Source organism: Castor canadensis, chromosome 10, assembly GCF_047511655.1.
Source record: "Castor canadensis chromosome 10, mCasCan1.hap1v2, whole genome shotgun sequence".
Classification (NCBI taxonomy): Eukaryota; Metazoa; Chordata; class Mammalia; order Rodentia; family Castoridae; genus Castor; species Castor canadensis.
The window spans coordinates 16,184,025-16,196,634 of record NC_133395.1 but is presented as its reverse complement, the minus strand read 5'-3'; the positions used below and the strand labels follow the sequence as shown (position 1 = coordinate 16,196,634).

The 12,610-nt window shown below is 36.1% G+C and overlaps 1 protein-coding gene across 4 annotated transcripts in view; it reads left to right on the top strand.

The window, feature by feature from the left end:
• Gpc6 (glypican 6) overlaps positions 1–12,610 on the top strand; it is a 1,113,645-nt gene that overhangs the window by 1,015,066 nt on the left and 85,969 nt on the right. For all 4 annotated transcript variants that reach the window (XM_074043143.1, XM_074043144.1, XM_074043145.1 and 1 more), the window contains one exon: positions 11,387–11,530. In XM_074043143.1, coding sequence (XP_073899244.1) covers positions 11,387–11,530 — 144 coding nt within the window. The remainder of the gene's footprint in view (positions 1–11,386; positions 11,531–12,610) is intronic.

Below are 12,610 nucleotides of genomic sequence, written 5' to 3'. Positions count from 1 at the left end.
AAAGCAGTTCAAAATTTTGCACATTTGTGGAAATTCTCCAAGGGAAACAAACTCTCTGAGTCTCTGCTTTTGAACTTCAGATGTGTTGAAAATCTCCTTCCTCCTCTATCAGAGATGATAAAACTGATTTCACGAGATATCATTTAACTCTATTAGGAATAATTTCAAACCTAATCCAGAAAAAGATTGGTTTGTCAGATATAATCTAAATTAAGAAGGAAGACAATAAATTCCAATTGAAACCATCCATTCAATTAATAGTTATTACAGAGGAGCATAGAACCTATTACAGAAAAGCAGGACAGACTTTAGGTACTTAATTTTCTCCAGATAATTCTTTCTGAATATATAGCTCAAATGAAGACCAAGAATCCTAGGAGAACAGAAAAAGAATATAACAATTCTAGTCATTGGATCTTAGTTTGTTCGTCTGGAAAATGAGATGTCATTTCTATAAATGTCCTCTTCCAGGCAACAGTTTGCAGTTCTACAAGCTTACCTTTTCACTAATTATTCAAGTTTCTTTTTCCAGCATCCAGATCTTTTTTCTTTCCTCTGGAACTTTTTCCTTTTAAAACATTTAGGGATAAATAATATCTTGAGAATTCAGATGGAGAGAATATCTTCTTTGAGATACAAGGACATAGTTTAAAATTTAGTTTAAGCAAATATATATTTATTCTAATAGCACTTTCCTTTCCTTTCTCAGAGTCCCTGTGTTATATTTGTCCTTCTGAAAGCAATGAGTATATTATTCCTTGTATTAGGCCTATTTTTCTACTTCCTTTCTCCAACCCAGGATTATAAATTATTTGAACACAAGAGTTACATCTTATTCATTCTTACCTTCTGCAGAGTGCCTTCCTAACAGGTTGTCTTACAGGTTGAAGAAACAGTACATTTTGCTGAGTTGAATTCACAGCATGAAAAATATCATACCAGAGAGACTTCAGCAATAAGGAACAGTAAATATCTTAAAATGTGCTTGAAGTGGAGCAACATAGAATAGCAGTTATTGGATCAGATTTTGATATCATACAGATCTAGGAGCTGGTTGTTACCAGTTGTGCGATTTGGGGCAAATTATTTATCCATCTAAATTCAATTAGCCCACATTGAAAATGAGGACCCTAATGGTACCTACCCATAGGATTGTTTGGATGGAACAACACAATGCATGTAAGATGTCTACCGTGGAATATATCAAATCAAAACCATCCATTAAGGTTAAGCGTCTGCATTGTTATTATTGAAAACATCTGTAAAGTGTAAATTCCAAAGACCATTGATTCTATGGTCTTGAGTCATCCATGGGAATCTGTGGTCTTAATTTTAGTGTCTCAAATCAGAAGTGCAGATGTGACATTCACAACCCCGCATCTAATCCCACACATACGTAATTATTTTCAACTGATTATCTCCTAGAAAGAGAAGTTTATCTAAATAAATGTATAATAAGAGCAGGCTCCAAGGAAGAGTTGAGTTGCTGGTGACCATAGTGACAACCCAACATTGTCTGTGTCTGTTGTCTACACCAACACCACCACATCAAAGAAATTGAGAGGGATTTCAGTGACCCCTGTCCAATATCACATTATTCTTTGGTGTGTGTGTGTGCTGGGTGGGGGTACATTGTGGCATTTATAAAAGTTCTTACAATATATCATACTTAAATTCACCCCCTCCACCATTCTCCTTTATCCCCATTCACCCATTCCTGGATCAGTTTAAGCAGGTGTCATTTTTCCATTTACATATTATCACATTACTCTTACACTGAGGAAAACACTGGGCTCTCTGTGCCAATGGTGGTTTGGTCCCTTCCACTAGTCTCAGAAAAAAGCAAGTGGCCATAATATTTATAAAGCTTTGTGCTCTATTTCTCTTTCTTCTTTAGTTTGTTTTCAAAGGAAAACAGTGCACGCTTAATGATTCTAGATTCTCAGGATTTTCCCTGGTTTATTCATATTTTATATTCTCTCGTCATTTCTCACATGTAACATTGCACCAAGAAATAGTGACCTTGAAACTTCTGTTCTTCGATTTCTTCACCACTATGCAATCAGACTCTGTTCTATTCCTGTTTGTCACAGGGCCATATTTTTTTCAGGGAAAAGACACCATTTTTATAATGTAAAATGAAAGTTTAAGAAAAATGCTTATAATGCATTTGTAGGAAATATATCTAAAGCAAACTACTTTTAACTTTCCTTCTATGTAAAAGAGCTTAAAATTTTTCTCCTTTTGATGAGGAAAGAAAACTCCTGATTATCTCTAACCTTAGGAGATTTATCTTAAGATTCACTTTCATTTTAGCTTCATGGAAAATATGAAAAGATTATATTTGATGTAGTCTACTCAAGAATGGATGATTGAAATTCAATTTAGTTCATAACACCTAGTATGCTCTCAGGAACCATGGAAGGTATTTTCCTGGTCTCCTGAAAATCTCCCTGCAACTTCTTCCTGCCTTGCAGAGAACTCCTTCCATAGGTCTGTGCTTCCCATATGCAATGATTATTGTGTTAGAGGAATTTCAGTGGCTTCTGTCTGGTCTCACAAATACAGTACTTTTCCCTGTTCCCAGCACTTCTATTCCACTGAAGGGAAATGTTGATCTGGTTTGACTCTAATGGAATTGTTGCCTCAGGCTATCTATCTGTAGTCTTGTAAAAGAGCCATGGTAGAGAGGTATCTGCTAACTTTGGTGGTATCTACCTATTTCTATGGTACAAATACTACCACCATGGCTGACTTCGAGCCCTGGCACTATGTCATTGAACATAGTGACATGCAGTTGATATGAATAACTTCAAAAGCACAGATAACAATAAAATAATTAGAAAATAATGAGGTTTTAGTGTGAATGAAATTAATTTTAATATAATTTATATAATTGTAGCTTTACACAACTTAATTTGAGCCTAGGGTTTGAACTCAGGACTTCACACTTGCAAAGCAGGCGCTCTACAGGTTGAGCCACACCTCTAGTCTTTTTCACTGTGGTTATTTTGGAGATAGGGTTTCACAAACTATTTGCCAGTCCTCCTGATCACAGCCTCCCAAGTAGCTAGGATTACAAGCGTGAGCTACTGGCATCCAGCAACAACTTAATTTTAATAATCACTATGTTTAAGAATTGGCTTGCAAAATTCCTTCAAAGTCAGCAAGTGATCTCATGAGCCAGTAAGTGCATCATGAGCCAGTCCAGAGTTCTAGACTCTCCATTCTGGGTCAGTTGTCCCATGTGAGTGTTTTCATCACACATACCACCTTCTAATGGCCTGATTTCTTGTCAGAACCCTCATGAGAGCAAGGACGTGGCCGGTAGATACATCTCCAGCACTTATTTTTGGCCATAGCAACACTTTGACACATACTGTTGAATCGTGAGTTGAATGAATGGTACAGAGCCAGACTGAAATAATTCATTTTCTGCAAAGTGATCTTAATGAACTGCTATATACCTTACAAACAAAGAGCACCTGAAATAATCATTTAGCCAAGCAGAGTGTTGGGGTTTCTTTTGTCTCCATACCACAAAATATGCTGTGCTCAGTTCTGTAGGACTCTTCCCTACTCCCCACCTAGGAGGAGATATTTTAAGGAATGCAAAATCTTCAGGAAAAAAATCTTCTCAAGTCAATGGAAAGAATTCTCTTTTACTGAAGAAAAGATTTTAAGAAGTACACAATACATCTGACGGATATTCTGGAACCAAGCTGTGTAAGCATCAGGAGTAAATTTTTTAAACCTTCAAGCTGACATGGTAGCTGGCTTTTGAAAATTGGAGCCCATGGAAAATGGCCAAACTAAAACTGATGACTTGACTTATTTCAGTAGAATCCAAAATTCTTGTAACAGGATACTGAACCCATCCGGGAGCTTAGAGTTTGCCAGAGACGTTGGCCAGGGGACCATTGTAATCAATCTTTCGAGAAAGAAAAGCATGAGTCAGAAAAAAAAAAGAACAAGGGAGACAGAAAATGGGAGAAAGAAGGAGAGATAAAGTGAACGCACAGATGAAAGAAGAGGAGAGATTTTTCTGAGATGATGGGTAGGTAAACTGTCTTCTTAGAAGGCAATCCAGATAGAAAACTGTCAAATTAATTTTAAAACCTGGATATTTAGACTATTTGTGTTAGAAGTATAATGATTTTATAACTAAAGAAAGACATCATTATCAAAATGTTTTAACTTTGTATTCAGGAAAACACTTCTTAGGATATTAGCAGAAAACAGGTAAGAACCAGAAAAGAAATACGTGTGAACTTGAACTCTAGGATACCAGTTTAATTTTACATAATGGTGATGATATAGCTCTTCTTGTTCCTGACTTTGAATGAGATGTTCTTTAAATAGTTCCAATTATTCACCTTTATTTACATTGATATGTGAACACTCCTTCACATACACATACACGTATCAATTACTTCTTCCACACTGAGAAAGGGCCCTCAGCTCTGTGCCAAAGCTGAGCTGATCCAAGAGGATCAACAAGGGTGGGACATAGTGCTGCAATGGAGAGACAGGGGCACTGTTTGCCATTTTGGTGAGGTAAGGATATCAGGAAGGGGGACTTTATTTAGAGTACACGTTATCTGCTATGTTCCTGTAAGTGCTACCCTTTGCTGAGCTCTGTGCCCAGTCCTTCTTATCTGTGGTTTAGCTTTCTACAGTCTTAGTTATCCACACTCAACTGCTGTCCAAAAGTAGTAAATGGAAAATTCTAGAAGCAAACAATTCATAAATTTTAAATTGCACACATTTTGCGTGTCACTTGATCAAGTCTCACTTGATCATGCCCTGGACACAAGTCATCCATTTGCCCAGTGTATTCATGTTGCATATGCTGTTTGCCTGTGAATCACTTTGTAACCATCTTTGGTTATAAAATGTGAGTTACTATTGTGGTGCTTATGTGCAGAGAACTCTCATTTCACTTAGAAATGGCCCCAAAGCACAAGAGTAGTGATGCTAGCAATTTGGATATGCCAAAAATAAACCACTGGAAGTCTAGGTATATAACCTTTAAGATCAAGGAGACTATTGTATATCTAGCACCTGTGGTTCTTAACTCAACTCCCACCATTTTGTTTTGTGTTTGTGTGCCATGTCCTCTACTTTCTATCTGGCTTCTCAAATACAGTGAGCATTATCAAATTACAGTTATTATCAAATTACCAAGAAACAGAATTGTTTGGTTCTAGTTATTGTTTTAAACAAAGTTGTTGATTTAATATTGCTTTAATTTGGCACAGTCAATGCAATAAAGGAAATATCAAACTTTTTACATAGATACATGATTTATTATATTTTCTTAAGTCTGAGGAAGAACTGTTCACCCTTTATTTTGAAGAGATAATTGATTATTTGAGATAAAGTGTATCAAACACATGGCACAGTGAAGAATTATTTGTCTTGACATTCAATATGTGTTTTTCTTTTCTTTCCTAGCTTTTCCTTCTAAATGCAGATATCTACATGTTAATTGTATTCAAGGAATGTTTAGAAAATGGGAAAATTATAACTAAAAATTTCACTTTTCATAATCTTTCATTTCTGATTTTTTAAAACACACACTATGTGCTGGAACTCATAGATTCTGGGATACAGTGATAAACAAAATTAATAAAATCCTCTTCTTTATAGAGCTTAAATTATTCAGTTCTGCATAATCCATACACTTGATTTATTGTACATTATTGTCCTATTTAATTATAGATTACTTCAGTTAAAATACATCATTTTTTAGTGTCTTGTCTATGTATCCTATCATTTTATCTTCTTAAAACTGGTCACACAAGTTTAAGGAGAAACACAGAAGCTAATACTCCAAACTTTTAGACTCTTGCTCGTGACTGTTGCTATGGCGTGAATGTGCCCAAAGTTCATATGTTAAAACTTAACCCCCAAAGTGGTGGTAATATAAGGAGGTGGGGCCTTTGGGGAGTAATTATGAGATTAGTCCTTTATAAAAGAGATTTGAGGGAGCTTTTAGCTCTTTTTGCCTTTCTGCCACGTAAGGACACAGTAAGAAGGTACCTTCTGTAAATCAGAGATCCCTTACCAGATATTGAATCTGCAGGTGCCTTGATCTTGTACTTCCCAGCCTCTAGAACTGTAAGAAATACATTTTAATTGTTTATAAATGACTCCCCAAACTAAGTTACTTTGTTCTAGAATCCAAGTAGACTGAGACACTTGTCCATTGTACCAGTTATCTCTTGTGAATATAATAGCCACAACTGGATCAATTATACATAGATCTGAAGCAGACATGATAGCTTCTTCTTTCCTTAAGTATAAACATGACAGATTGGAATTCCCCAAGTAGTCATCTAACAAATAGTTCAATTATTATCACTGTAATATAAATCAGAACCTAATAAGTAAAGAAAACTTTACTTACTCTCAAAACATCAAGTCTGATTAAATCTAGGCAGTATTAACCCTTATCAATATTTAATATAAAAGACAAGAGCTCCATTTGCAAATTTCAAAGTGGTACACGGAAGACTAGCACCATCATTCCCACCATAATAAGAACCCATTGAGAAGAAAGTAGGAGGATGGAATTTTCTTTAAACACACAGGGTAGATCCTGTGACCCTAAGACAGGGTCGATCTGCAAATGTGTTACTTCTCAGGTTGCCGGGAATGACTTTTGTGAATGTATAATCAAGCCACCAAAGACAAGAGATACAGTTGTATGTGTCTCTGGAAAAAGTACACATCGTGTTAGATTAGGAAAAATATGTTCATGCTGTAATGTTTAGGTTCTAAATATTTATATTTAGAAATCTAAGACACAACTCTTAAACTTGTTATTACCATACCCCCCTCCTCCTCATGCCTCCCGAACTTCATTCAGCACTTTCTATCTCAATGTCAGCTTCTTTAATCTCAGAATGCCAATATACTTCTGAGACATTATCTTAGTAATCCTCTTAAGAGAGAGAATTCATGAGCTAGATATCCTCCTGAAATTCACAGGTCTTTTGAGTCAGCTAGGTAAGAAAGATAATTCCTTTGTACATCTGCAGCATTTGTCTACACTGGAGCTTCCAAATACTTTCTGGAATCATCTAATTATCCTTTACAAAATCCCTTGGAGGGAAGCAGGCAGGGGTAATGCTGACTCTATTTTTTAAAGGGGTAGAGCTAATGATTTTTTCCACAATAAGGTGTCTAAGCCTGCAGCTACATCTTCTAGAAACTTGTATTCTGTTGTGAAAAGAAGACCTTTAGTGTCTTGAAATGGTATCCTTCTCTCCAATTAAACGTGGCAGAGGGTACAGCAGCATCACAATGACCTCTAAATAAAGGCAATTCTGTTTGAACCACTTCTCCCCTCTCTCTCATGGGAGAAACTGTAGCCAAATAATTTTGGGAAACATTACAAATAACATTCTTCCTTTCGAAGAGTCAGAACACATGGTAGCGTGATGAAGCCCTTACGGATGTACCTAATTTAAGTTTGACAAGTGGAATCTGTTGCTTATGTAACAGCTTGGAGCTCCTGTAAATAATATTTTGTGGAAAACATTTTTTAAAAACACCAGTTCGGGCATTTTTCACTTCATATTTCTCTATTCAGAAAGCAAAACTTCTAGGTAGTACAGAGTTATAGAATGGTAAAACTAAATAATCAGTATTAAGCACCTCCTTTTCTAACACTGGGCTCCCTTTTCCTGCCTTATTTGCATTGGATCATCACAGCATATCTGCATTGTAAGTAATATTATTATTGTTCCGTTGGACAGAGGGAACTGAGGCTCAGAGAGAAACCTCTAAATATTGGCATGGCCAATCCATCCATCCATCTCTACCTGTCTATATACTTTTCCTTGACAAACACAACCAGTTTCAAGGATTTAAAAGTCTAAAAGTTAGTCTAAAAGTTCAACATTACATCTCTTTCTGATCACTTAATCTACTTTTTTCATATATTTCTTCTTTTATGCAAAATATAGAATGCTGAGTTACTTGGACCACCAAGGCAATGACCACTTAGACCTTTATATCAATCTAGCCCTGCCTTCATAAGCCACAAAATTTTGTCTAACTATACTGCTGTGATAGCAAACTCAGAAAACTAAACTAATCCAAATTTCCTACACAAGAATTCCCTTCGACACCCATCCATGAACCCTATATTTTTAAATATTTTTTCTTGCTATCAGATTGCATGTAATCGTAGTCTGTTCAGGCTGATAGAACCAAATACCATAAACAAGGTGATTTATAAACAACAGAGTGTCTGTCCTCTTTCATAAAGGCACTAATCCTATTCACCAGGACAAATTCTAATCACCTTGCAAAAGCCTCACTTCCTGATCCTATCACATTAGAGATTAAGTCTCAATTTAGGAATTTGGGGGAGGACACATATTCAGGTCACAGCACTGCATTAAACATGAAACTGTTAATTTTCACTTTGTAACTTGTCTAAGTTATAGACTAGATATGTGTTGTTTAAACTGTATTCTTTGTATGAGATTAGTACAGGGGGGAGTAAATAATCACTGCCAACTAATAGCAGAGCAGGTTGATACTCCGGTACATCTTTGCAATAGTTCTCAAGAAGACTTGTAGAATTCTGAAAAATAGTTCTTCATCCCTAAACTTATAACTTCCATGCTAAAAGTTTCTCTTGTGACAATTCTGTTTTTCTAAGGGCATGATAGAATCTCTGTTAAGAGATCTTTAAGATATGAGATTATCATGACAGATTTTTATGTAAGTTTCCATCTGATTATGGAATCGTGTTGTTTCCAAAATAATTAGAAATCAGAGTTTTCCTTAGTTTAGATCCTAGATCAGCAATCTCTGCTCTGAAGTGGTCTTCCAATTCCAAACCCAACATACATATTGGAAAGCCATTAGGCTCTGCTCTATTAACGAACCTGCATGCTGTTATAATTAAGACCCTCTAAAACAAACGACAAAAAATGAAGTGGTAAATTTTTCTGTTTGGATGAAATGTCTCTCCAGAATACTAATATTCTTTCAAGGCATCCCATATAACTTTGATTTAGCTTTTACTCAGAGCCACATTGTTCCCAAAGAGGGATTTAAGAGGGTCTGTTAACTCTTTCAGTTTCCCAGTGCCTGGCTTCATGAAATTTCAGCAAGGCCGTTACTATTGTTTAGCCTTGGGCTTTACACTTTTTAAAAGTCAGCTGTCATTTTCAAAGCAGTCCAAAATAGCACACTCAAGGGATCCCTGGAGCTTTGGAAATGTTGATGCCCTCCATCAGCAATGACCTTGCCACAGGGAAGTGATTTAGGCACTGGGGAGAAAAGGACCCACTATCTTCATCACATGGTTTACACCATCAACTTCAGAAACTGCGAGAGAAGAATAATCAATAGTGTGTTAAGACCAATCTCGAGGAATGCCAAGACAAAGTATTCCTGCTCTGCAAAATGCTGAGTTGAAGGAGAACTTGTGAATGCAACAAAAGAGAAATTAGCTGTAGTGGTAAAGCAAAATGAATTGTGTCTCAGGATGGAATTTGTCATTGTGAAAGGCACTCAAGGGCTCTCTGCGTACTCCAGTGGAATCACGTAATAGGCATGATGAAAAATGCTCATTTTAAAGTTAAACAACAAGGAATCAAATAACAAAACCAGAATGAATGCATTGTAAATATACATATATGCAAGTTAAGAATCAGCTCACATAAATAGTCCTGTAAAGTTTATTTATAAGTCTAGGGAAAAAAATCATCACCCATGTATAAATGGAAGAACATAAAGTTAGACTTCAATATGTCCTGAAAATGTAACTATGCTTCCTGTAAATCTAGGAAAGGTGATATCTAGTAGAAAGCTAAGAAATAGTAAGGAAGTGCTCCCACACCACCCTGAGTGCAATCACTGTGGAAAAGGACTGGCAGCTCAGTCCCTAAGTCCATTAAAATAAAATGTTTGATTTCCCACAGCAACCCTAATTGTAACGTGAATAATTTTGTTAACAACAAAATTAGAAGAAATGTCATTATATGGATTTCATCCATGTTTGCTTATCCTATTTCCACATTGTTGCTCAGGAGAGTGTTTTCATGAATTCTTCCAATAGAAGTATTGCTTAATCAAAGGGGAGTCCCTCAAGTTATTTGGCCTGATATGCTACCCGTGAAATATTCTTGTCTTGATAACATGAATCTCAGATGGCTTTTTATCGAATGCTAAATTCAAGTACGTGAAGGTGTCTGGCACACAATTCATTTAATCCCCAAATCATCCTATGAAGTAACTATTACAAGCTCCATTTTTAGTATAATTGCTTTTCATTACTCGTTGTAGTTATGTTGTGGGAATCTCAAGCTGAGTTATGGGATACTGAGGCAGTTTAGCAGGAAGCAACGTTTTATTGTGCCAACACAGACCCAGCGGACTCATGTTCAAAGGCTGAGCCCCAAGAACAAAGGGGTCTCACCTTATATACCTTGCAAGCAGGTTGCAGAGCAAAAAGCAAGGTCTAATCCATGTATCATTATATACAATTTTATTGGCTACTTTACCCTAGTGTTACATGACTTTCCCCTCCCAGTGCTACATGATCTTCTTCATGTTCAGATTCCTCAGGTTTTATCTTTCTGCAATGCCATCCCTACCTCCCTGCTACTTTATCAGAACTCAGGCCTAGTTTGTTTTCTTCTGGTCCTCCTCCCCCTGCTCCAGTTATGGTCTGTAAAGTCAACTCAAACAATGAATTAGCAAATACTGAACTATTGTTCCTACAGGAAATACTGGATTAGGCTCCTATGAGCCACTGTTTACACTATTATCATCAACTAATCAATAATTAACTTTGTTCCCTGTGTGTTTTGATTTAAGACACCTTTTTTAAAGATAGATAGATAGATAGATAGATAGATAGATAGATAGATAGATAGAATTGATTAACATTGAACTCAGGACACTCAACTTGGGTTAGAATGAAGTTTATGCTAAACACATACTTTCTCCATGAGACACATCACTTACTTCTTGTGCTCATGAGCACTTAAGAGCTCTACTCTGGGAAACCATCTAAACAGTGAAGTCACCAGGAAAAGCTCAAAAATGTAAAAACATGGTATTAAATAAACCACAAAAAGGACACATGCTTACAGTATGACAGATGCAGCAAGAAAACAGAACATCACTTTGCTCACCATTAGTTGGGAGCATTGAGTGACACATGGTTGGTCACTCCGTATCTGTGTGCGTAATTCTGTTATATTTGTGGTTGTATATATGTGCTTAAATTTCAAAATTGGAGTTTGTCGGAGGTGAGAATTCCATGAAAAATCATCATATCGCATGGTTCTACATCATGATTCTAAAAGGAAATTCATGAGTAACTTTCTTTCCCTCTCAATGGTTCTTCCAGGTCTTCCAGGGATGTGGACAGCCCAAACCTGCCCCAGCTCTCAGATCTGCCCGATCAGCTCCTGAAAACTTTAACACGCGGTTTAGGCCCTACAATCCCGAGGAAAGACCCACAACTGCTGCAGGCACGAGTTTGGACCGGCTGGTGAGTACTCTCAGATGAATGGCCAAGGACACTCTCACAGCCTGTGTCACTCGTGCTGCACAGCAGTTGTGAGACGCTAACACAGAGGGTTGTAAAAGTCATCTCATTCTTAATTAGAATAGTGAAAGGTAATAGGATCTTTCTTTTTCAGCCGCGAAGTAGATTATTTTTAAGAAATCTTATAACTATCAATCCACTGGTGCAGTGACTAAATTTTCAACTTCATATTTCTTCTGAAATTTTAATTTGAAAACTGAGTTACCAGTTCTTGCAGAGATGTAATTACAGCTGCATATTTCTCATTCGTCTGCTTCATTTCTTTCCTTAAAATGGTTATTTATTCAATTATGATATAATGTTTTATTATGACTTCTTATGTGCAAAGTTTTCTAATTGAAAGTTTCTCCCAAGAAGCCTCAAATTAATGTTGTTTTTTCTTTTCTATATGTATTTTTAAAGTTGTAATCCTTAGAAGTAGTCACTTTTTGAGCCATTTAAATGTGTTTCAGGGACTGAATGCTATCTATCAGCACAGTAATTTACTTGGAGATTACAACCATAAAAATAGTAAACACAAATTTTTGGATGTGTTTTAAAAGCCAAATTTGGCATAAAAATTAAAAGCTTGTCATTTCAAAGAAATACTGCCTGATTATTTTCAATTCAATTTCTTAAGTTTATAGTACTATAAACAATTTATATACCTGTAATTGTTAGTGCTGTTAACATTGCTTTGTCAATTATCTTGATATAAAATTAACAGATAAAATCCTTGAGATCATAAAGCATTTGAACCACATCTGATTATGTCATATAAACCGAGATCTCCAAGAATTGCTGGTTATGAAAATACTTTTATTAGTCACTGTTATAGATTACTTTATGATTTTAGTTAATATCCTTCAACAGTGTAGAACCCATAAGATTAAATTGGTTGTGCTTGGCCTCCATTTAAGTACATCTTAGCATTTCTCTCTAAAAAAACAACAACAAATGTACTTACAACATAAAGGCCTGTCTATTAAGTGTGAAAGTGAAGGGGTAACTGTAGTTGTTAATTGCTGAATTATGTTATAAATT